At 48.1% G+C, this 25,509-nt stretch overlaps 1 protein-coding gene across 2 annotated transcripts in view; it reads left to right on the plus strand.

Moving 5' to 3' along the window:
* The window catches only part of EIPR1 (EARP complex and GARP complex interacting protein 1), a 185,033-nt gene that overhangs the window by 156,781 nt on the left and 2,743 nt on the right, over positions 1 to 25,509 (plus strand). For both annotated transcript variants that reach the window (XM_056125170.1, XM_056125177.1), the window contains 3 exons: positions 10,043 to 10,142; positions 21,276 to 21,412; positions 24,308 to 24,475. In XM_056125170.1, coding sequence (XP_055981145.1) covers positions 10,043 to 10,142; positions 21,276 to 21,412; positions 24,308 to 24,475 — 405 coding nt within the window. The remainder of the gene's footprint in view (positions 1 to 10,042; positions 10,143 to 21,275; positions 21,413 to 24,307; positions 24,476 to 25,509) is intronic.

Here is a 25,509-nt window from a genome sequence, read left to right on the forward strand (position 1 = left end):
AGTGAATATTATTTGGAGTCAATTAACTCCCAAGTTACAAAAGCATAATATTAACTGTCTTCCTGTCACTGTCACTGTCACTGTCACTGTCCTCCCATTGTTCATTGATTTGCTCAAGCGGGCCCAGTAACATCTCCATTGTGAGACTTGTTCCTGTGTTTGGCATATTATATACGTCATGGGTAACTTGCCAGGCTTTGCCGTGAAGGCAAGATACTCTCGGTAGTTTGCCGGGCTCTCCCAGAGGGGCAGAGGAATTGAATTCAGGTCGGTTGGGTTGGCCACGTACAAGGCAAATGCCCTTCCGCTATGCTATCGCTTCAGCCCGTGTATCCATACAAAAAGGACAATGCTTTAAAGTAAACTATTCAAAAGATATAACTTACAATACAAGTTCAGTGTTCTTAGAAGGTTCTGATCTTACAAGTTAACAGAATTTGATTAGGGAAAAAGGTGATTAACTGGTTGGGGAGAGCACAGAGAAGAGTTTGCAGATAAACAGCCTAAAATGTTTAGAGCTATACTCCAACAGTACTGCAAAAGAATAATTCCAGAAATTGAAGTGTCACACAAAAGCTACATGTTATTTTATTTTAGTTTGGTTTGGGGGTATGTCATGTGGTGGTTCTCTGGGTCATGCCTGGTAGAGCTCCGAGGAGCCTGTGGTGCTGATGATCAACCCCATGCCTCCTCTATGCAAAGCATTCACTCAGCCTATTAAGCTGTCTGGCCCCCAAAGTTATATCTTTGTGACTTTTTTAAGTTTGCTCACAGTGTTTCTGATTTTATTTAAAATTTTTGTTGGTTAAATGATACATTTTATTTAATGTTATTGTTAATTCAGTAGATTTGGTAAATTTCTAAAAGAGGTGGAGATTTCTCTGGCTACTGTCATTCCTCACCACCATGCAGGACCTACTCTGGAAAAGCCAGAGATTACAGTGTCATAAGTGAGGAAGGATTTCCATGAAGGAATAGAAGCAGCAAAAAAATCATTTGTTATGACATAAAATTTCCCTGAACATTGGGGAAATGTAAATCAAAGGAAAAGAGGTAAACCATTGATGTGGGGAGGTAGGGTGAGAGGAGGGGAGAAGCAGTTCTCACCAGAATGGCCAAGATCCCAAGGAAGATTTAAAGTTGATGTTGACATTCACCTACAGAACCGAGTCTGCAAAAAGGGGAGAGGTGGGGACTTTGAGATATGGTTGGAGGGATGCTGTTGTTGGGTGCGGTGTTGAAACAGAATACCTAAAACTCTATCATTAACAGTTTTGTAAATCACAGCGCTCAAATAAAAATTGGGAGTTCGGAATGCTGGTGTTGATGAGAAAACGGAAACAAGGAGCTTTGGGGAGCAAAAGTTGGTAAAGGTGTCTGACCTTTAAAGCAGCAAAGATAGTTACAAGAACTCTCTCTAAGTTATCCCCAGAAATACACCTATAGGATACTCATTCGTGTCATTGTGGAACAATATTCAACAATCAGAAACAACTGAAATGTTAGACAAGTTATAGAAATCCACAAATAGAATTCCATGTAGCTGTGAGAAAGACTTGTATCTGACATGGCAAATTATCCAATTTTCATTATAATTTTAAAAACAAGCAAACAAGGCATGTTGCAGAATAATTTTGCTAGTATGGCCACATATCTATAAGTAATTGGTGATAAGCATACAGTTGAGCATATGTATAGGAAAGACTTGAAAAGCTGCATGTCACATACTAAGAGTAGTTGTTTCCTGTGGTAGGAATAATGAGACTTTTGCTCTTCTGAAATTAAAAAAATTTCCAAGGAGCACTTATGACTTTCAATTAGAAGGTAAAATAATATAGCTTACAAGAAGGCTTCATGAAGGCTTCTTCACGTATTTTACTCTCAGGCAAGCTTTGTCATCACCCACGCATGCCGCTTTGTTACTGACAAAGCATGTGAGCCGAGAGTGTGTGTGCTTCTCAAGCTCAGTTTAGAGGGAATGAAGCTAGTGCTGGCGGGGTGTGTGCAGTAACCAAAAGGAGAAGGAGACAGCCATCAGCTCAGCTGCAGACTCATTTTCCCAAAAGCAGACCCTAAGATAAGAAAGACCCTGCCACTGAGGATTCTTTCACCTGGACAGCCATTCTGCCAGCCAGGAAGAACTGTGGACTGGACCAGGGTGTTTGAATTGTCGTCAAGATGGGAAGCATGTCAGTGCCTCCTTGAAAAGGAAAAAAAAAAAACCATGATGTGCTTTGAAAGCAATTGTATCCCAAATGCTTCTCTAAAGAAGACCAGTCCTTGAGGGCCAATCAAGTATTTCCAAAATTTCTTTTTCACCTAACTGTACAGAAAGACATCGTTGGATGGTATCACCCCTGTGCACACATGCCTAAATGTAGCACTGTAGCACTGTCCTCCCGTTGTTCATCAATTTGCTCCAGTGGGCCCAGTAATGTCTCCATTATGAGACATGTTGTTACTGTGTTTGGCATATTGGATACGTCACAGGGAGCTTGCCAGGCTTTGCCGTGCGGGCGAGATACTCTCCGTAGCTTACCAGGCTCTCCAAGAGGGGCAGAGGAATTAAACCCAGGTCAGCCGGGTCGGCCGCATGCAAGGCAAATGCCCTACATGCTGTGCTATTGCTACAGCCCAAGCCTAAATGTATGTGCACGTAACCGAAATGAAAATTTGACAAAATACCAAAAAACCTGCCAGCACGCTGTGTTCTGTACCATCCTCCCCTCCTCCCACAGCAAAAACACAGTGTCATTTATCAGTCCATCAGTGTATTGCTGCCCTTCATTTGGAAGACTCTGGTGTGCTGGAATTAATGGAATAACTCAGGCTGCCTTTAGGTTAGGCAAGTCCATGTTTCAGATGAAAGGAAGGGGGTCTGAGAGGTTGTGATCTTGCTGGTGTGTCATTGCTAAGGACTCATACGGAGGTCATGTGATGGGACAATTCAGTGCGCTGACCTTGGGGAGCTGACATTTAACTCAGGAGATGCCAAGAGGAACAGGCGGGGGACTGTGTGCAGCAGGGGGAGTAACGTGAGAAGCTCTGTGGATAGAATGGCCTGGAATGCAGTGCATGGGTTTCTCTTTGCATTTCCCTTCTCATCCCCAGTGGCAGCCTGTGTCAGTGTGCCTTGTGGCTGTGTCCACAGGGCTGGTCAGTTTCTCACAGTGCCCAGTGGTTCAGACAGAAGCTATTAGGCAGGCGGGATTACAGATCCCTCTTCTGTATCCTAGGTGAGTGGCTGCATCTGTACAGAGCATGTACTTCTGTGTAGATCGGGCATACATGAAGGATGCCATTTTCCTGCTAAAATTGGCAGTTGAGTTAAAACTTTGTAGATGATAACTACTTAACACAAGACACTGTAAAATTTATTTGAATGCGGGGGAATGGCAAAGAAAGGCCTGATAGTGAGCCTAAACATAGACCACAGTGGACCACGTTCTAAAGTGATCAAGCAAAGTTAGCAGGAGCAAAGTAGGAAGTGGAGACACTGTTCTAGACAACAGCTAAAGCCGATAGACCAGTAAAGGAGCATATGGGACTAGGTTGACAAGAAGACAATGTATTAAAAAGATCACTGTATCACTGTATCACTGTCATCCTGATGTTCATTGATTTGCTCGAGCAGCAATATCTCCATTCATCCTAACCCTGAGATTTTAGCAGCCTCTTTACTCGTCCTTCCCAATGCTGCCACATTGAAGGCTCTTTCAGGGTGAGGAGAATGAGACTCATCATTGTTACTGGGTTTTGGCATCTTGAATACACCATGGGGAGCTTGCCAGGCTCTGCCATATGGGCAGGATACTCTAGGTAGCCTGGCAGTTTCCCTGAGAGTGAGAACTAGATGATAAAGGTTGCATTTGCTTCTGGGAGCTTGGGTTTTATAGTCTCTGGATCTTGGCCATTGATGGGGTTACATGGCACCGGAGGCAGTTGGTGGGTGTAACTACCTAGCTACTAGAAGATGAGGATTTGGGTGGAAGAGGCCCAGTCCCGATGCGAGCAGGCTTGGAGATCTCAGCCCTGGGTCTGAGATTAAAAAGATACTAGAAATAAATTTTGGAGGGCTGGAGAGGTAGTGTAAGGCACTTGCCTGGCACATGGCAAAACTTGGTTTGATCCCCAGCACAACTGGTGGTTCCCCAAGTAGCAGCAGGAGTGATCCCGGAGTGCAGAGCTTGGAGTCAGCCCTGAGCACTGACAAGTGTGTTCCAACATCCTACTCCTAATATATTTTGGCAAATTTTACTGGTTTTGAAGTAAAGTTTGAAAGTCACAGATCCACAGATCATCCCAAAGCTTTTGTCCCTGGAGAATTCTCACCCCTTGATGGCAAAGCCAGTTGGTTGGGGGGTGGTGTGTGTGTGTGTGTGTGTGTGTGTGTGTGTGTGTGTGTGTGTGTGTGTATGTGTAGGTGAAGATGCTTTCAGGGGTTAATGTGGGAGTGGGAGCCGAGTTGGAGTGTTCACTTCTGGCTTTGTCTTCCCCAAGACCACCAGGCAATTGATAGGACAAGATGGGAATGACTGGGCAGAGAGAGGAGTACAGAGAAGAACCTCAGCGCTCCCCCTCGGGGCTTCCTCGAATCTGCCTTCTGACAATTCTGCCGAGACCGATAAACAAGCAAACCATCTTCCTGAGGAGATCTTTTCCAGACGGAGTGGTACGAGCCCTCTTAAATGGGTTCTCTAAGAAGCACCCGTGTTTCCTAAGTGTACTTGATAAATAGAATCTTCTTCCAATTTGATTTTCTATGCATTATAAAATGCACTGGACACATCAAGAGGGAGCATAATTAATTTTTCCTTCACACTTTCTTTCGGCTCGAGTGTATTGATTGTCTCTCCGGAGCCTGTCAGACTTGTGCTTCATGCTTTAGAAAAAGCATAGCCGGCTAGGATGCCGCACACATTTCATGACCAGCACGCCAAGCGTGTGTCAGAGCAGCGCAGGCTGCTGCTGTCACAGGCCAGTCCCTTCAGACCCTGGGGATCAGACAGCTCACCCGAGGAAGTGCTGTTCTTGCCGAGTTCCCATGGAGGCGACCATAGAGGGTATAAGACATGATGCCCTGCTGGTCGAAGCTGTACACTTTGTCCTAATTTTATTTTATTTAAGTGACCCAACTTCTGCCTCATTCCTGGCAAGAGGAATCATCCTCCTCACCCACTCTTGGGGCCTGAAATTGGCAGGAGACTGATGTGCTCATGTTGGTTTCTTGCACAGTTCCCTCCAATCGCTCTCCTCTTTGCCTTGGTTTTTATCCCTGACATAAAACATGGCATCTTGGAGCAATTGTTAAGGGAATTGCCTGTTACTACTCTAAGCACCCATAGCCACCCAAGGCTCTTTTTCTAGGAAACTGATTTTGGTTTGACAGACCAAGAGCAGGTCATACTCTCTCCATGCCACTGTGCAGCAACCAGTTGACTTCTAAGATTCAATCTGTGCTGATCTGTAGGGTCTTGGAGCCTGCAGTCAGCCAAAGACTCAGTGCCAGAGTCTCAGATGGTTCCTCCTTTCTTCTATCATCATGTGGTTTTTGTGGAAATCATTTACAGCCATATACTACTCATTGTGACGTTCACAATCTAAGTGACAAGAGTCTTTGTGCCCCAAGAAATAGGGCATTTCTTAAAACCTTTTCCTGCTAGGACTCAAAACAAGCAAGTTGCTATCACCTCCTGTATTCTTGAAACTTTTTTTTTTTGGGCGGGGAGGGGGGGCTTTGCTATATGTTTTTCCTTTTTAGATATAAAAAGTTACTTCTACAGTCATTTGAAATTCTTTTGATTGTTTCCTCTGATAATATTACTGAGAAACACAAGCTTTCTCTCAGAGAAATATATCCCTTGGCCCTACAGAGGGAGATGAAAATCTGTTGGATGAAGGAAAAGGAGAGGAATAGTTTCCTGAGGGAAATCTTTTCCTCCACTTCACTTCCTTCCTTCCACTCCTGGTACAAAACTAGACCAAGGTGACCCATTTTCTTTAAGCCGGGGGAGGAAGGTATAATTGCTTGTGGTTGTGTCTAGAGGAAGAATGTTCTTTGAAGCAAACTGCTTCCTCAGAATATCCTGTTGCTGTTTGATTTGGTTTCTAGAGGCGAGCTTGTCCTTCAGGTTGTGTTCTCGACAACTTTGGAATTGACATTCATGCAAATGTGCATGTGCATTCGTGTGTGTGTGTGTGTGTGTGTGTGTGTGTGTGTATCTTGCAAAGCATAAAGAAATGAGGGAAGTCAGAAAGATTAATTTTTATAAGGATATGTGGCAGTGGTCTACAATCCTCCAGTTCATGTCGTAGGTAGATGTTTTAGAATGCACTGGACCACTGTGCATGCCTGCGCACGTGTGTGTGTGTGTGTGTGTGTGTGTGTGTGTGTGTGTGTACTAAAATACATACTTGAGTCTAACTTTGTAGGTAATTCTAGAATATATGGGGGCTGTGCAAGTCCTGATCTCCAGGGTCCGGTCTTTCTACCTTGCCTCCTATATTGTCTCTCTAGTCCTTTAAATGGCTTTATTTATTTATTTATTGGTGAGGTGGATGACATATTTGCAGTGAATTGTGTATGTGTGTTTGTGTATGTTTTACAATATTAGTGACATTGTTTTTTTTTTTCATAATTCCAACCACATCCTTCACTGGTATATCCACCTTCCTCTCCCAAGGACCCCAAAGCTCCTCCTTCTCAACCCCCCTTTCCCCAACTCAAATATTGTGGATGAGTTCTCCCATTATGTTGAAAATGGACTCATTTTTTTCTGTGCTATTTCTATGCTTACCTGAAAATATTCACTCCTTTGTTAGAATCCATGAGCTAATCCTCACTTAGTATCTCTTAGAAACTGCCAGTTTAAGTAAAATGGTGTATAACCAAAGAAGTCCCATATTAGCTTTAAAAAATGTTTCTTTAAGGTCTGCTGGATATTTCTGTTTCCCTCATATTAGCACTAGAATAAAATCATTCGAACTTGAGGGTGTAATTTGAGGGTTTCCTGTATTGAATGCTGTATACTCCAAATACTCCTGGTCACTGTGGAGAATGCAAAAATAATTTTTCAGTTAACTGGATGTGCCTTGCAAAAAACCTTTACTCTGACCAGGGGAATGGCAGCCAGTATTCATGGTACCAAAGAAATATGTGAGTGTTGTTAAAAATGCTCTGTGACAAGAATGCAGAGGGTCTGCGAGCTGCAACTTCACTTCCTAGTTAGGTAAGCAGTCGTTGGGAGGAGTACACTGGCTAATTCTTGTCCTGTGATTTGTTGAGACCTGGAGATCTTTGGCTATCTGGAGCCTCTGTTCAGGATTCCATGCATCTGTAATGACTTCAGTCTGTATCTCGCTAACACTGTGTCCATTAGTGACTGCCTCTGTTGTCTTTCGCAAGCTGAGCGGAACCCCTCATTCTGGCTTTTGTGTGCATCGAGGGATGGCACCTGCTTCTGTTATGAGTGAGTGCTGGTGACAAGCTTAGAAATCAGTAGAAGGGGCGGAGTGATAGTACAGGGGGTAGGGCATTTGCCTTGCACGTGGCTGACCTGGGTTCGATTCTCAGCATCCCATATGGTCCCCAGAGCACTACCAGGAGTAATTTCTGATTGCAAAGCCAGGAATAACCCCTGTGCATTGCCGAGTATGACCCCCCCCACTCCCTCCCAAAAAGGAAGAAAGAATAAAAAGAAACAAATCATTAGAAATTCTTTGCTCCTGATGCGTATGTAATTATGAACCGTTTCCTTCAATCCACGGTTCATACCCTAATCTCTGATGTGTTGGTATTTGGGTGATGAGGTTGTGGCAGTGGAACCTTATGATGGGCTTAGGGCCAGCTAGAAAGGGATTTGAGGGGAGAGCTTCTCTCTGCTCTCTGCCAGGTGAAGAGGCAGCGTGAAGGTGGCTTCTGCCCAAGGCAGGCCTGAGCAGATGGCACCCTGCCCTCAGTCCTCACCTTCCAGAACTGTGAGGATTGCATGTCTGTTGTTTAAGACTCTCGTCCATGTTATGGTAGCTTGAGCAGACTAAAGTCGATGGGAAGCATGGATGTGAATTTTTCATCTTCCTTTTCCAGTTTCGCATTTCCCCTTGGGATTCATCATCTGAACTCCATTTGCCTTTACTTGTGAGAAATTTGCTCGAGCGGGCCCAGTAACGTCTCCATTGGAGACTTTGTTGTTACTGTGTTTGGCATATCGAATACTCTCGGTAGCTTGCCGGGCTCTCCGAGAGGGGCGGAGGAATCGAACTCCGGTCGGCCATGTTGGCTACGTGCAAGGCAAACGCCCTACCGCTGTGCTATCGCTCCAGCCCTCACCAAGAGAGACGTTTGGTCCCCATGCTCTGAGGAAGTATCTTACAACTAGAACAGGCCTTTATTTGGGAGGTGGAAGGGGCACAAAGAGAGGGCTACTATAGGTTTTGTTCCTGAATATCTTCATTTCATTCTTCATTGTGATTATCAGAAGACACAGAAAGTTCTATTGTCGAGTGGCATACCTGTTGTCACGGTGCTGTGAACTGTGTGTGGTTGCTACACTGTAGACGAGACAGGCTTGTAGTTTGGAATTATATTAATGTTGTGATTAAAAGCAATCATAGCTCCGTTGATAGGCCTGAAAAGAAGGCGTGAGGGTGGAGACCCGGGGATGCCCCCAATCACTCGGTATTGTGTTCTGTTCCAGAGAGAGGAACGGCACAGCTCTCCACTTGGCTCGTGGGGCTTCCGCAGGCCAGAGTGTGTGAGAAGAAATTCTTCGCTACAGGCACATTAAGAATTTCATCAGGGAAGACTGAAACCCACATTCCTGTCCAAGCTGCAGAATTGTTGATGTCCTTATGGTTTTCCCATAGAGATGCTATGATGGAGGATCTTTTGTTAGTTACTCTAATCTGCATGTCAGTGTGGGCTGCAGGTGACAGAAAACCATGACTGGAATTGGCTGCAGCATGAGAAAGTTGCCTTATGCCATAGGCAGAGCTGATGCTGGGTGGCCACAGGAGCGCTGAGACACCTTTTCCTGGTCAGCACTCGGCTCTGCCTTCTGTTCTCCATCACTGCTGGCGCTACCTCTGGATCAGTGAGGAGATAGTGACAGAGATATCAGCATCCTGTCCAAAATTTCCAGACTAGGTTCTTAGCATTCTAGAAACTTACTTCCCGAAGCTCTTATGTTTCACTAGCCACACCTGGTCAAATCTCCACTCCTCAGACTTGATATATGTGCTTAGGCAACTCAGGCTGCAGGAATAGGACCCAAGAGATCTGTTTCCGGGTTCTGAAGGCTGGAAGTTGGAAGTTAGGGTCCTAGCAGGGTCTGGTTCTGGTGAGGATCCCTACTTTTAAACTTCCAGATTACCTCCTTCTTGCTGCAGAGTTACATGAAGGAGAGAGGTTACATATGAAGCCAGAGAGATAAAGATGGAGAGAGAACTAGAGAGGGAGACAAGGAGGGTAAGAAAGAGATTGAGAAACAGATGGAGAGAGTAAGAGATGGGGAGAGGCGAGTATGTGCACACCCCAAGGTCTGACATGGGCCCGTTGTGGGCCTGCCTACCTTCCTGACCTCAGCTTACTTTCAGCACCCCTCTGAACCTCAACCTCTGCCTCCTAACTCCAGGTGAAGTGGGGGCAGGGGAAGCAAGACGGACTTTGAGTTCACAGTAGAGAGAAGGGTGGTGGCCATGTCATGGAATGCTGTTAACAGAGCGTGTCTGGTGGACCAGGAAAGGGCTAGTGCTCCATGCTTCTGAATACCATGTGAATGCTTTCAGCCATAAGCCTGGGGCTCTGAAAAGTTGGTATTATTATTATTATTATTATTAGCTTTGGGGACCATACGCAGTGAGGTCAGGGGTTACTCCTGGCTCTGCACTCAGGAATTACTCCTGGCAGTGCTCTGGGGACTATATGGGATACCAGGGATCAAACCCGGGTTGGCCACATGCAAGGCAAACGCCCTACCCTCTGCACTGTTGCTCTGGCCCCCAAAGCTGGTATTATTAATGTCTGACTTTCTCCTTTTCTCAGTGTCACGTGGGAACCAACGGGAGATGGAAAGAAAGTCATCTCCTTGGCGGACAACCATATTCTGCTGTGGGATTTGCAGGAGAGCTCCAGCCAGGCCGTGGTAAGTGAGAAGGATGCCACAGTCATAACTGTTTGCTCCTGTTTAACTGAAATTTTCTGCTGATTTCAGACTGTACCTCTTGATTCATATACATTAAGACATTGTGACACTAGATGAAAAATCACTGGTGAAATGCACTAAATCTGAAAACTAAGAGGTTAACTCAGGCGACAGCTTCTCCGGAGTCACATCTGGTGTGATGCAGCTTGTACGAAGTAGTGAATTGGGCCCCGGAGTTGCCGGTACTCTACCTGTTGCTGTGATTTGCCCAGAAGTCACAGTGGGATCACCAAAAGTATATTCTTTCATTTCTAGTCTATTTCCTTTTTTAATGAGTGAATTTTAAAAGGGCATCTGTGTGAAATCACCTTTGTAGGTGAAAACATTGATAAAATACTAATCCTTGGGAATCAGTTGCCTCTTTTAAAGTTCATGCCAGGGTCACCATGATGCAGTGACCCTATTTCTTGTCTTCCAGTCAACAGTTAATCACAGTCACTACATGCTGGCCCCCAGCTCAGTGGTTAGGAAGGGGGGTCTCTGGGCTCCTGGGTCACATTTCCCATGAGCTGGGTCTCTTAGGACCGGCCATTGGTTTATTCTCAGACCTGCTTAGTTTTTACATGCACTTTCTTTGGAACCAGTTTTATTCTCACCTGCTCATTCTTTTAATACTTTTATCTTCTATAGAGTAAATGTTTTTCAGATTAGTGTACATTAGTTTCATATCTCATTCCTTTAAATTTTCATTTGTAAAATGTGCTTTTTACATGTGTTCACACTTGATTTCATTTTTCCATGTGAAAAAAACTTTATAGAGAAAAATCAGAAACTTTGAAATGATGCTTATTACAACATCACATCCTAGGGTGTGTATGTGTGTGTGTGTTGGGGGGGTGTCAGGGATGGGGTTGGGGGTGCCAGGGGGTGCCATGGGGGTGCCTCCATGGCTTGAAAAGGAATTGGGAACAAACCCTGTTGGGCAGATTTCTTCAGTGATGGTCTCGTCGTATATTTATTTGTTCCTATCATGCTTACTTAGCTCGTTTCCTTCAAGGTAACATACAATATTAATAAATCCCCTGAATGGAAGATATGGCATGAATAGTGATTTATCATTATCAATCTGTGGCACAGAAGCTAGACTACTAGAAATATGAAGTGCTTTGTTAAAGTTTTCAGACTCCTTGGTGAGAAGGGAGTCTCCCAGCACTCCACGAGACAGAGAGAGTTGCCTGCTTTCCTAGCATGTCAGCCCTACTTAAGGAGAGGAAGAATCAGTTTTCATGATAATTCTAAAAAAAAAAAATTAGGTGTATCTCTGTCATACATTTGAGTGCAGATTCCATCCAAAATTTTAAATAAAATCAGGAAACAAAAGTCTCCCCCCCCCCCCCCAGAGTCATTTCCCTCTGGGTCCCCTGCGGGTTCAGGGAAAATGTTTCCAGAATCCCCGTCTCCTGGGCGGCATCCATGGGGCACCTGGGTTAGAGTCGAAGGCAGTTCCTCCCTGATCCCCATCCTCCAACTTACTTCAGTAGCTGCTCCTGCCCGCCTTGAGCAGAGAGTGAGTGATGCTTTCTGGTGCAGTGCCAAAGGCGTGGGAGACACTTGGATGCAGCACTTACCTCCTGGGTCGCCATGACACCGAGCGGAGGCACCCAAACACTGCCCTGTCTGTGTAGCAGGGAGTGTCCAGGAGCACAGGGCCCTCCCGGGCTGTGCCTTCGGATCCCGTGGGCTCCCATTTTTCCAGCTTGGCATTCCCGTCCTCTAATCAAGCTGTGCACACATCTTCAGACCCTAAGTCATCACAAAATGATTTTATGGTAGGGTGATTAATCTGTAACTTATTTTCTGCAGAGACCAATTTAGTTTCTCTCCCCCCCCCCTTTTTTTTTTATCTTCTGTCAGCAGTTCTGTCAATATCACTTTGTGACCCTCTGCCGTAGTATTTAATACCGAAACCTTCCTATCGATTCCAGCCATCTTCACACCCAGCTCCTCAATTTTTTTTTTTTTTATTGTTTGAGGATATTGCCTTCTGTGGTGAATCTAATCTTATGCTCACTGCATCATTACCTTTTGCAATTAAATTGGAGGTTCTTTGCCATTTATAATCATTAGCAGACCTCAGGGGAGGCGTGGAATGGGGGGTTCCGTGGGGTCCAGACCCCAGTGAAGGCAGAGGGGTGCCTCCCTCTTTCGATCGGGACTCATTCATCTCTGGTCCTAGCGGCTGCACTGGCTGTGGAAATAAATCTCGCTTCCATCAAGGGGCGGGAGGCAGCAGAGCGGCGGGAAGGTTGTCGTGGGAATCGGCTGCCTGCTTCCTTCTGTCTGCGCAGCAGCGTGGGAGCTCCTGCAAGATGAATCCTGGGTGTCAGGGCCCGGAGGCATTTGCATACTGGAACACCTCTTGGAAGGCAGAGAATATGCGTCAAGGACACAGTACTGTGTTAGAAATGTTCTAGTCAGAGCTCTAAGATGTTTTCAGGGAAGATCAGATGAATGTAAGCAGAGGAGGGGCTAGTCACAGCAGGAAGATAGATGCAGCCAAGGTGATATCTGCAGGCCAGGAAACAGGAAGCACGTGCTCGCTGGTGGGAGGGAGGAAGTCCAGGGAGGCCTAAGCTCCTTGTGGGGCTGGCAGGGTCTGTGGGCTCTGGAGCCCTTTGCCCTCACCTCTACTGGCCAGGTCACTCGTCACTCCCTACCCAGGGGCACTGTGATCCACTTCACGGTCCTCTTCCTTATTCTCCAGAAGTGACACAGGGCAGAGTCAGAGGCTTGCTTGGGAATCGGGCTCCTGCATCTTAGTGTCGAACTTCCTGCACAGAGCCCCAGTGTTCCAGCAGCGTAGCCATGGCAGGCAGCTCAGAGGAACACCCTTCCCTTGTCTGGGGTCCAGAGTGCTGATTGCTGCATCATAGATGGGAAGTCCTGGTCTCCATGACCTTCATGGTGAAAGGGCTCAGGATGCAGACCTGAGTCCCCATGTCCCTTGCACTGGATGCTCTAGAGAGATGGACATGATGGAGTGGTCATGGTGGCCTCTGTCCCTCAACACTCCTTCTGCCCTCGAGGGCTCTAGAAGTGGATTCTGGTACCATCTCCTATTCTTTTCAGTGCTCCCGTCATCTCCCTAGCAGGGTCGTCTGCAGAGCAGTGGTTGCTTGTTTCTCTTTGAATAAACTTTGTATTTTAGAAGGTTCTTGTGTTTACAGGAGAATTAAGCAGGTGCAGGAGAAGGTGCCCTGACACACACACACACACACACACACACACACACACACACACACACAGCCTTCCCCACTATCAACATCTCTCCAGCAGGAGTGGGGCGGCACTTGCCATGGAAAGAGGGCAGAGGTGGGGGGAGAGAGAACTAGAGCAGGAGAGTGAGAGAATGAGCAGGAGTGAGAGTGAGAGAATGAGAGCAAGCAAGTGAGAGTGAATGAGTGGACAGAAGAATGAGTAGGAGTGAGAGAGCATGAGAGAACAGGAGAACATGGAGAGTGAGGGTCCTGGCAAGAGAGAGACCAGGAGAGCAAACGTGCATGTGAGAGAGAGAGCATGCATGAGAATGAGTGAGAGTGAGAGAGAAAGAGAGAAAGTATGAAAGTGAGAGTAAGCTAGAGCAAGCTAGAGAGTTGGAACTGGGAGAGGGAGTGAAAGAATGAGAGAGGAAAGCAAGAGAATAAGAGAAAGGAAGTGAGAGCGAGAGAAAGCGCGTGAGAGAAAACAACCGAGAGTGAGCAGAAGCAATAGAGCAAGAAAGAGTGAGAGCAAGGCAAGAAAGAGGAGAACAAGAGAGCAAGAGTGAGGGAATGAGATTGAGAAAGAGCGAGAGAAGGTAAGAGCGCAAGAGCAAGCCAGAACGAGAAAGAGTGAGAGCAAGGGAGGGAGAGTCATTGGAAGAGAGGGAGTGAGAATAAGACCAAGAGTGACAGCAAGCATGAGTTGGAGTGTAAGGGAGAGAGTGAGGGAGAATCACAGAGAGAAAGAGAGAGAAAACAAGAGATCAAGAGTGAGAGAGAACAAATGAGAGAGCAAGCAAGGACGAGTTAGAGGGAGTGAGAAGAGAGTGAGAATGTGTGAGAGAATGAGCATACAGAGGAGCAAGACAGTGAGAGGGGGAGAAAGAGAAGAGAGAGTGAGAAGAGCATAAGAGAGAAACTAAGAGAATAAGAATGAGAAAGCGAGACAGAGAGAGCTTAAAGAGCAGAAGAGAATGAGCAGGAGAGAGCAAGAGTGAGTGAGCTACATCTTTGCACCCATCGAATAGCTTTTCCCCCCTTCAAAGAATCAAGATCTACGTCTAGTAGATCTCTTCGACCAGATTGCTCTAACATCTACTCAGTATTATAGAAATATCCATTAGATTCTAGTTTCTTTTCATCAAAAAATTTTTATCTACCCTCATGACCTTCCAGTTTTAAGTTTTACAGAGCAAGATCAAGCTGCATTTATAGAAGAGCCCACTTTTGTTTTTAATTTTGTACAGAGGGCTTGGATTTTGGAGCATTGAAAGGGGAAACCGTTTTAAGCTCCAGTCTTATTAAAAATCAAGTTCCTTTGAAATAAATAGAAAATAAACAACAAACAAAAAGCTGGTCTCCAGTTTCCTTGCCAGTGTTGGCACCAAATGCCTTGTGTGCATTTTCTGAGTGCAGGAAGACTGGGTTTCCAGGAGGCTCTTCCCAGAGGCTCCTGCCCACCAGTCGGCATCATGGAACCCAAACTGCCCTTTCCCAGGGTCAGCGTCCTTGTGGGGTGTAGGAGCTGCAGGTCACAGGGAGCCCAGGAGGCTGGCCCACTCCGATGAACCTAGCCATTGCAGGAGGAAGGAGGCAGACACTTCGTGACCTTTCTTCCAGGGCCTCTGTCCCCACCCCACCTCCATCCCCTCTCTGGAAACAGCTTCAGTGGCAAGAGCTGTCACAGTGAGCCCAGGCCGCTCCGGACCCTGCTTTTTCCTGCCCATTGTGTCCTGAGAGCCACACTGGGCCTCTCGAGGCTCTCTGCTGCAGATCAGAGCCATGGGTGCTGTGAGGGTCTCCTTAGGAGGCTCATTGAAGTCCTCCTAACTCTTGGACTCGCATCTGTATTCTCTCCATCTCGCGAGTGAGGTTGAGGAAAAGTAGAACCTGTACAGAAGATTCCTAAGTACTTTAAGGCCCCTCTAGGAAGCAGAGCCAGGACTCTACCTCAGAGGTTCTTGGTCAAAATTACTGCTGGCATTTCCAACTTGGAAGAGGCAAGTCTCATTCCCAGAGTCATAGAGAACCCCACCCCCCCACACACACACACACACATCATTGGTGTCATATCAGATGGGGTGCTTTGGCTTGCAGGTTGCAATAAATGGCCTAAAGAATGAAGAGACTTTATTACCTGATGTAACAAGCACAGAAAAAAGGAGACTCCAGGGTTGCTTGATTCACTGTTTCATCAGTATCATTGATGGCCCAGCTACTGTGCATGTTTCTGCTATATACTATGTATATATATGTCTTACTGTTCTCTTGCCTCATGACTGCAGAGTGACTACAGTAGTTCCAGCCATCACATCCCGATTCCCACACCATCAACAAAGAATAAACAGATTTCTTCCCTGAATCTCCCTTTGTGTGTCTGCAAAGCCTTTCCTAGAACATCCCTCCTTTACTTTGCCTGAAACAAACACTGTCCCTACTCAGCCAGGCACTGGAAAGGAGGATGTGTTCAATATTCTTGGCCTCAAGCAGTCTGTCAACCCCACAGGTGGGAGAGGGGCTTGGTTGAGTTCGTCAGATAGAAAGGGAGTTGTGGTGGTGCTTATCACTGCTGCAGAAACAGGCACTCCTCATTGGCAGTTTGGGGGTTTGGGTAGGCAGGCTGGCACTCACCTTTAGGGGATGTTTTGTATCTCTTATGCTCTGAAAGCCACAGCCCCATGAATACTTCTCCCTTTTCTCCTTCTACGGTGAGAAGGTGGCACTTCCTCTGCTTGGCAGATCCCGTTATCCTTGGTGGCGGTCAGCATGTGTTTTAAGTCTATTGTGAGCTCCATGCTATGTTCTTCGGTGGTATTCCTGCCACCAAACCTGGTCACCCCTGTCAGCCTTAGGGAACTTGGTTGCAGGCGGTGAAGCTTTTGTCTTCGGAAATCCGTGACTCTTCTGCCTGTGTGAACTGCTAATGATGGTGCCAGTCACAGCATTTTGTCATTAGAAGGTGCATTCTTTGTCACCATCCTGGCACCGGTAACCTCGTTTCCGAGGTTTGTGGGGTGCCTTTAATCATTCCTTCTGGACCGGGAAGCCCTGAATATTTCTCTTTAATGCTGAAAAACAGATTACCGTGTGCATTGCACCCTCTGGAGTTCTTGCTGAGTTCTGTCTCCATGTCACCAGGAAACCAAAAAAGTGTGATTGATTAACCTTACAGCTTACACCGTGCTGGCTCCCTCAAAAATTGATGGTGAAATCTTTCCGGCTTTCATTAAAATTTGCCTCGCCTGTTTCTATACCTAGCGAGCCTCTGGGGAGAGTCTCTGTGTGCTTCCGGGTCTCAGGCACTAGAATGAGTGAAGTGGGGTCACAGCAGGAGGGGTGCCCCTTTTCTGCTCTGCTCTCTGTGTGACCCAGAGCGAGTCTCTTGCCCTCTCTGGGTTTGAGTGTCTCGTCTGAAGTGGGGGCCTGGGCGTGGCTGTTTCTCAGCTGGTGGATTCTCCCCCAGCCCTTGGGTAAGTGCTTTCCGTCCTTTATTTGGAAGGACCTGTCCGTTGCTTGGGTTCGCTGAGCTAATTTCTCCAAGGATTCCATGTGGAGATGGAAGAAGATGCAGGCGCAGAGAACTGGGGTGACAGTCATTCTGTGGAGCACTCGGCCTGCATCCTGTGCTCGCTGGTGCTCACAGCTCTTCTTTGCTGCTGATGCCTGGAGGGTGTTTCCCCCATAACAGGCTCTTGGGGGATCAGCTTGTCTGGTGCTCTGTACCGAACACCATCTAAAAGCTGACCCGACGCTGTCATATATCCAAGGAGTTGGAAGATGAGAGAATTTGTTTCGTGAAAATTAGAGCACTCAATGCCGATTAGTTCTAAAGTGCTAAATTTGTAGACATCCTTGCTTATACTTGTAGTTTGCTTTTAGATATTGTAGTTTTAGTGATCATCAGTGACTATTAACTTGAGAACTAGGTTCTTAGGAAACTTAAGTTTCACCCATGAAAATTTTGGGAGGGGGAGTGCTCATTGATTTTTTTTTCCTACAGGGATCCTACAAAAATATTTCTTTTTTTTCACTTATTAAAAAAAGATTTTTTTTTTTATTGACTCACTGTGGATGTATCGTTACAAGTTGTTCACAATGGAGTTTCAGTCATACAGTGTTCGAACAGAAAACATTTCTTAATTCATGGGGTCTATGTGGAGGATTAAACAATAGAATCAAGTGCAAGTTGGAAAAATTAAAGTTAAACGGTGCTCACTCTGAGTCACAAATAATGTAGATTTGAGGATGATTTTTAGATTTTTGTTTGTTTGATTTTTTTTTAGAATGCTCTTACTGCTGTTCAGTCTGTTCCATCATTGTTGCTGGGACCTACTCCCAAATTGGTTTATGTTGAGCATTTTTATCTTCAAGTTTAGGTCCCAGACCACGAGACCCTTCCACCCCTTCCTCCCTCCACGGACTCCGGATAGTGGGTTGGAGCGATGGTCAGTCCTCTGCCCTGATCACCCCGATTTCAACATCACCATCTTCCCTCTAGCCACCTATTCAGACCCTTTGTGTGGACTCTGGCACATTTTTACTGCACGCCAGCTGAAATAGACTGGCACCCTTGGCCCTAGGCTGAATCCCTCGGCTTGGGAGAAAAGGCAGAAATGTGGAGTTGCAAAGCCTGATGCAGGAAAGCAAGAGCGAGCTTGCTGCTTGCCTTGCCCCCATCCACGTCCCTCCACTCATATTCACCTATTCGCACGTCCCCATCTCCCCACAGCCCTCCCAGCCCCTCTGGGGGCTCTGTGACCTCACTGAGGATCCCAGTTGGCTGGTCCCTGCAGGCACTTGCCTCCCCGAACTGTCATTCTAAGCACCACTTGGAACTGTCCCTCCCCTGAGGGGATTCTGGTGTGAAAATTGTTCCTGGTGTTGAGACACCCCCAGATTCTGGAGCTTACTTGCCTCTCTGCAGAGCTGCCTTTGGTCTGGTTTCTGCTCAGAGATCCCAGGCTGCTGTGTGAGTACCAGGGTCTGAGGTCCTGTGTCAAGATCCCAGCTCCCGGTCGGCCTTCTCTCTGCCCCCAAGTGGCTCTGCTCTGGGTGCTCCCTCACCTAGATTCCTTGTCTCCTACCCTCATCCTCCAGTTCTGCCACATGCTGCTACCTGGCATCAGCCGTGGGCACGATGCTACTGCCCGCCCTGCCCACATGGTCTCTCTGGCCTGCCAACAGACTCCTGGACCAGTGCTCAGGAGTGCAGCCCAATCTGACTCCTTTGTTCCAGAGTGAAACCAAGCAAGATTCTTTCGGGGGCCAGAGTGATAGTATCGTGAGTAGGACACTTGCCCTGTATGCGGCTGACCCAGTTCAATCTCCAGCATCCCATATGGTCCCCGGAGTCTGCCAGAAGCCCTCCCCTGAGTGCAGAGCCAGGAGTAAGCCCTGAATACTGCCAGGTGTGGAGCGATAGCACAGTGAATAGGGTGTTTGCCTTGCACATGGCCAACCCAAGTTTGATTCCTCTGCCCCTCTCAGAGAGCCCGGCAAGCTACTGAGAGTATCCCGCCCTCATAGCAGAGCCTGGCGAGCTCCCCGTGGCATATTCAATATGCCAAAAACAGTAACAACAAGTCTCACAATGGAGATGTTACTGGTGTCTGCTCGAGCAAATCGATGAACAACAGGATGACTGTGCTATAGTGCTACTACCAGGTGTGGACTAAAAACAAAGCAGAAAAAAAAAATGGGCGCTGCTGTTCTCCAGATCTGCTTCCATTGATGCCTCTCTGCTCTGCCCGCAATGTCCTCTGACACTTTGGGCTGTCACTGTCAGCACCCCGCGGGCCCACTGCAGATGCCAGCCGCATCTGGGGCCTCCCTGTCCCCCGGCAGCTCGACTGTGACCCCTGAGCGCCCTCAGCCCGGAGCCTGTTCTTTTCTCCTCACTTGTGTTTCAGTGATTCATCCCTCGAGGCTATTCCCAGTCACGGGCATCCCTCGCTCGGCCTCCCCCACTGGCAGGAACACAATAAATAATTCTTGCACGGCCCAGAAATAACTCTTCAACCTCACCGGGAGAGAGGAGGGATAAGGTGCACTCGATCTATAGGCTGTCAGGGCAGCCCTCTCACTGGGACATTGTAAAACAGAAGCTCCAACTTCTCTTAAGAAGAGAGGCTTTGGCGTCCACTTGTGGGGTGATGGGGGAGGAAAGGGGAGATCCTAAGGGTGTACAGGCCCAGAAGATCTGGAGAAGCACCTAGAGGGATTGCCCCGGAAACCTGGGAAGGTGCACAATTCGGGCCCAGCTGGAAGTTTTGCTTGAGAAGGTTGACCCTGGCGGACCTCCAGACCTCACCCGCACGCCCTCGTTCTCTTCTGAGGACTCCCCGTGAGAGGGACCCTGTGTGGGAAAGAAGCAGGTGGGAGGGAGCGCCCTGGCTTGCTTGCCAGACTGCAGGCAAAGCACGCTGAATCATGAGGCAGAGAAATTGATTGTTTTGGATAAAGATTTCCCGGGACAACTTGAGACGTGAAATTGAAGAGCCGCCGACTGGTCCTCGCTGAGGGAGGCCCTGGGCGGGGGAGCTCTTAGCCTGCTCTCACTCCAAGTCAAGCAGGTCTGCCCTGGAGATTTGTTTTGGAAATCTCTCAGTCTCTCTGCAGGAAAAAAAGGGCTGTTTTTTTTTTCTCGGGGGGTGGTTTGTTTTCCCCCCAAATCTCTGGTGGGATTGCTTGGCCTGCCTGGACTGCCCCCTCCTCAGAGCTGTTCAGGGCCCACCTGGTGTGAGGGGTGCCCACGCTGCATCTCCGCTCTCTGCCTACCGGCCCTTGGGGAGGATGGAGATGAGGGGTGCAGCCAGCCTGCAGGCCTGGGGAGGGGTAACTGCCGAGCCTCCTTGACACAGTGGCCCCTTGTCCTCCTTCAGGCCTGTCCCTTGAGCTGCTTGGCTCTTGGAGAAGCCTGAGAGCAAGGCCAGTGCAGAGGGCCGGGGGCTGTGGTGGTGGCAGGCCGGGGGATGTGTGTGCACTGCAGTTAGGGCTGCAGCCCTTGCTTCCTGTTGACCAGAGGTTCCCAACTTACTTGACCTGCTGTCCCCTTTTCAGGGAGGGGGGCAATTGCTTAGCAAGCAGAAAGGGTTTTCAACAGCACCCCCACCTCCATCCCAGGGATTGGTATTGCCCACTTGGGGAAACGCTGCCCTAGAGGTGCTCAGACCCCAAATCTGTCACCAGAGAAGCGGAGTGAGGCTCCTGAGAACAGGCAATAGGGTGTGTGCACGTGAGGATGGGGTGAGAGGGGACAGATGCCAGACTCACATCTGGGATACCCACCTCTGCCTCTCACAGCACAGAGGGCTCAGCCCTCAGAGACAGTCCCAGCTTCCTGGGGCAGAGAGGATGCTTCATCATTATCTTTTGAGGCTTCCTTGACCACCAGGCAAAGGATTTTGAGATCATCCGGACAGGATCGAGGGGTAGGGTGTGTGTTTGTGGGGGGTGGGGTTGCTGTTTTGACTGGCCGGCCCAGACACCCTAGCCTTCTGTTGTGAGGACTTGGCCTGTGGATTGTGCCTGCTTGTCTGCGGGGGAGGCCAGATGTTTGAGTTCCTTCCTATTGTCGCTTCAAGTTTCAGCAGATTATCTCTGCTGCACACTGGCAAGTCCTGTTTAATAAAGGGTCTATTAATATGCGTTCTATTTTTTGCTGCACTTAGTTTGTTCTAATAAGGTTCGAACATTTCTTGCCTTTTAAGGGAAGAAAACAAAGACAGAGCTTCCTAATTATTTTCAATAATGATCTCCAGTAATATGCTGTGAGGACAGGATAGCCTCCTTCCCTAAGTTTCGCGAAGAGAGTTTGAATTTGTTCTCCCTTTTCTTTTCTCTCCATCCTTGGAAAACATGGTCACCTTCCCAGCTGGCTAGCTCGGCATCCCTGGAAGGGAAGGGACAGCTAAAGTTCACCTCGGGACGGTGGAGCCCACATCACAACTGCACCCAGGTGGCCACGGCCAACGACACCGCCGTTCGAGGCTGGGACACACGCAGCATGAGGTGAGTGACGCCAGGTGGCCCTGACCTAGAGCCTCTCATCTCCCTGCCCCTACCCATCTTCCAGGCACAGCCCCGTCTCGAGGTGTTCACCTGCTGCCGTAGGATCCTGTGATCCTCGTCTTGTCTCTCCCTCCCACCCTGAGCCGGTGGTGCATGGAACCCAACTTCCTCACATTTGCATTTCCTGTCCTGCATGGACAGCCCTTCAGTGGCCACTGTTTAGGTCGAAAGTTAAGCCCAAGTGTCTGTACTACTGCAGAAATGAGATGGAGACAAGCCGAGGCTTGGCCTCCATGATTAGCCCTGGGTGACAGCTGTAGTCACTCCCCGGTTAAGTCCCTGGCCTTGTCTGTGACCATTTCTGTGCCTTCCAGATACGTGCCTATCGGGTAATCATAGTTTGTCATTTAAGTCATTATACGCAACAGCCAGCAGTTCTAATGGAACAAATAAGAGCGATTTTTCCGTTCCAGGTGTGGTTTTGATAGGCAAAGGAGTGATGGTGTGCACATCTGTTACCATGGCAACGGGAGCCCGTGCAAGCTTTTTTAAGATACAGTTTATCCCCTCAGCACACCATAATTTATCACTAAGCTGCAAAGATGGATGTCGCGAAATAACTTGGGTTGCCTTCAAGGGTGGGGGCACAACTTTAAATGGAGTTCTTTGGTCCCTCTGAAAACTCAGGGGATGATAAATAATCAATTGCTACTTCCTCAGCGTGCTCGTGTCTGTACAAAGGATTCTGATTCATAATCAGCATCAGTGCCTAGAGGTGTGGTACAGGGTTAAGGGACTTGCCTTGCTTGGGGCTGACCTCAGTTCAATCCTGGCACCACATGGGCCCCCAAGTATCACTGGGTGCAGCCTTGCAGAGGCCACTGGTCCTCCAGTAATATGCTACGTACCGCTTTGGAACCCCCCCCCCAAAAAAAGTCAAAACAGACCACTAGAATATGAACTCCTCTTTTCATTGTTCTTTAGAAATTGTGCAGAATTTCACTATTTAAAGGCAGAAGAAACTCAGCTAATGGCTCTGTAGACCTAAACTAAAAACAGAGACAGGTTTTGGTAGGACCCATTATCTCTTTTGGGGTGGTGAGCTGCAGAGTGGAACCCTAGCTTCTGCTCACTGACCCTTGCAGGTAGCATTGGCTTTCATGGAGCGGGTGTATTTCAAACGCTTCTTCCTGAATGGATTGTGCTTTTATATTAAAGCTGTTTTGAGAGCATGCAACAAACCCTCAATGAATACTCTGCAAGTGTTGTCACCTGCATCCTGAAGACTAGGCCACATTTGGGTGTTTTTTTTTTTCCACATTCAGTAGTGCTTAGAACTTCTCTTGACTCTGCTCAGTTATCACTCCTGGTCGTGCATGGGGGACCATACAGGGTGCTTGGTGTTGGAGCCAGGTTGGCTACATATAAGGCAAGTAGTCTGCTCACTGTACTGTCTCCCTAGACCTATATTTTTAATATATTTGCATATTTCAGTTTTGAAGATGTCTTTGGTTTGGGGTACCTTTTTTTTTTCTTTTTTTGGGCTGGAACGATAGCACAGCGGGTAGGGTGTTTGCCTTGCACATGGCCGACCCAGGTACGATTCCTCCACCCCTCTCGGAGATCCTGGCAGGCTACCAAGAGTATCTCTCCCACAAGCCTGGCAAGCACCCCCGTGACGTGTGCAATATGCCAAAGACAGTAACAACAAGTCTCACAATTTGTTGTGAGACATTACCGGTGCCCGCTCAAGCAAATCCATGAACAACGGGAAGGCAGTGGTACAGTGCTTTCTTTTTTTAAGTTAGGATATTTGAAAAATAAAAGATGGGAGCTCCAGATTGGGATTGTAAAGTGGTTATGGGTTGGACAGTCCATTATGCAGGCAGCTGGAAGGGTTTGAGCGTATCTTCCTCAGAGAAGACACCAGAGATGGCTCAGATGTGAGAAATAATAACATGGAGCACAAGTACCGGCTCTGCGTGATCTCGAGGAGGCCATGACGTGTAAAGAAATGAGATTTTATAGGAGAGGTGAGGTTACTCCCCGGGGAGGAAACGGAGTGGACACTGCAGACAGGGATGCCCGACTGTGTCCAGCACAGGCTGGCAAGGCAAAGCACGTCTTGACTCAGTTGTGGGGTTTGTGACATCACAAGGAACTGCTAGAAGAGATGAAATACTTTGATTTTCCACCCTGTGAGAGCAACCTGGAGCAGTGAAAGTCAGGGTGTGTGTGTGTGTGTGTGTGTGTGTGTGTGTGTGTGTGTGTGTGCGTGCGTGTGTGTGTGTGTGTGTATGTGTGTGTGTGTGCAGGCATGCACACACCTGTGCCTTGCATGAGCACATGGGCAGTTGCCTATGAAGGCACTTGATTCTAAACTAGCTGCCCTGCCCTCCCTGGTGTCCTGAGCCCAAGTGACCTATGTTGAGGGGAGTGTTTTGCCCTGGACCTTGGCAAAGGCAGCTCCTGTGTGGCCGTCCAAGATGATGAGACCCACATGAGCCCTGCTCTCACAGATGCTGTTTTTTTTTTTCGGGTCTTTAGGGGTCCCCAGCTTGTTCTTCCTTCTCTGTCTCCCACCAAGGGCTCTGCCCACTACTTTTGGCCCCACTCTGTTCTCTCTGCTTTGCCCATCATCCCTCTCAAGCATGTGTCCACCCCGTCATTCTTGTCTGTGCCGGTCACGATTCCCTCTGTCTCTCATTCTTGAGGTGCCAACTCATTTCTGACAGCCCACGTCAGGCCTGCCCCCACAGCTTGGGGGCGGGTTGCAGACGTGCCTCTGAGGAAACCTTCACCTCTGTGGCCACTGTGGGGCCCTGGCAAGCCGTGCCCATCTGGACCCCGGTTCACACCCTGTGCGTTCTCTTGCTGACTCCCCCCCACCCCCAGCCAGATATACTGCATCGAGAATGCCCATGGACAGCTGGTGCGGGACCTCGACTTCAACCCCAACAAGCAGTACTACCTTGCCAGCTGCGGAGATGACTGCAAGGTGAAGTTCTGGGACACTCGGAATGTCACGGAGCCCGTGAAGTCCTTAGAGGAGCACTCGCACTGGTAGGGACTTCTTCCTCTGTCTGCTTTAGGGTGGAGGCGATGGCGGGGTCTATTTTGGTCATCCTCGTTTAGAAAGGCACAGATGAGCAGCGGCTGTGAATTATCCCATCAACCCCCCCGGTTTTTTTTTTTTCCTAAAGAAGCTCTCATTCCCAGTCTGAGTGTTTGTGATTTGTAATGCTTAGGAAAAGAAGGAGAAACATTTGTTTCTATTTCCTTTTTGGAACAGTGCTGGTACAGTGTGCAAAAATGTATGTGCACAGATGTTCACCGGGCCCTCTCTGCAGTGCAGGAAAGCTGGAGGCAGGCCAGGTGCCCGTGAGCAGGGGATTGGCAGAGTCAGTCAGTGACATCCACGCGCTGGGGATTGTGCCGCTGTCAGAGTGAGGAGTCGCTGTGTGTACGGGGATGTGAAGGCGCCAGGATCATTCATTCTTCCCAAGCCAGTGTTTGGAAATTCACCATCTGCTGGTACTGTCTGCTGAAGAAGTGAAGGAGAGGAGTCTTAGAACCGGCGTGCATAGGACCAGCAGGCCCCTCTTCAGATAAAGTTGGCGTGTGCTCGTGTGTACACGCAGAGCAGACAGCGAGGAGAGTCAGACTGCTATAGGGAGTTGTCTCTTGGGTCAGGAAGGCACATCGCAGTGGGTTATTCTCTACGGCCAGCAGCTTTCATGGCTCTGAATCATTCGCCAGAAGGGATACTATTTCTGCAGCCAGAAAATTCTAGAACCTGAACGCTGGTGTACTTTTAGACAGACTCGGAAACACCTGTCCTCCTTGGTTCTGGCAGGTGGTCCTGCTGCCCCGGCGGGGGAGGGGGGTATAATGACTGCCTTGCGAGGTGGACTGTACCGCTCACCTGGGTCCCGTGACTCTAACCCAGCCCCCTGCTGCAGGCTGGACCCTCGATTTCAGCTCGGGGATTTAGCTTAATTGAGCAGGTTATCTCTAATTGACACTTTGCTGCTGGCAAGTTTTGTTTTTAGAATTGGAGAGAGCCCGTGTGGAATTTTGAGCAGTACAGTTGATCT

This window comes from Sorex fumeus, unplaced genomic scaffold (assembly GCF_029834395.1).
Source record: "Sorex fumeus unplaced genomic scaffold, SorFum_2.1 ptg000006l, whole genome shotgun sequence".
In the NCBI taxonomy this organism is placed as follows: Eukaryota; Metazoa; Chordata; class Mammalia; order Eulipotyphla; family Soricidae; genus Sorex; species Sorex fumeus.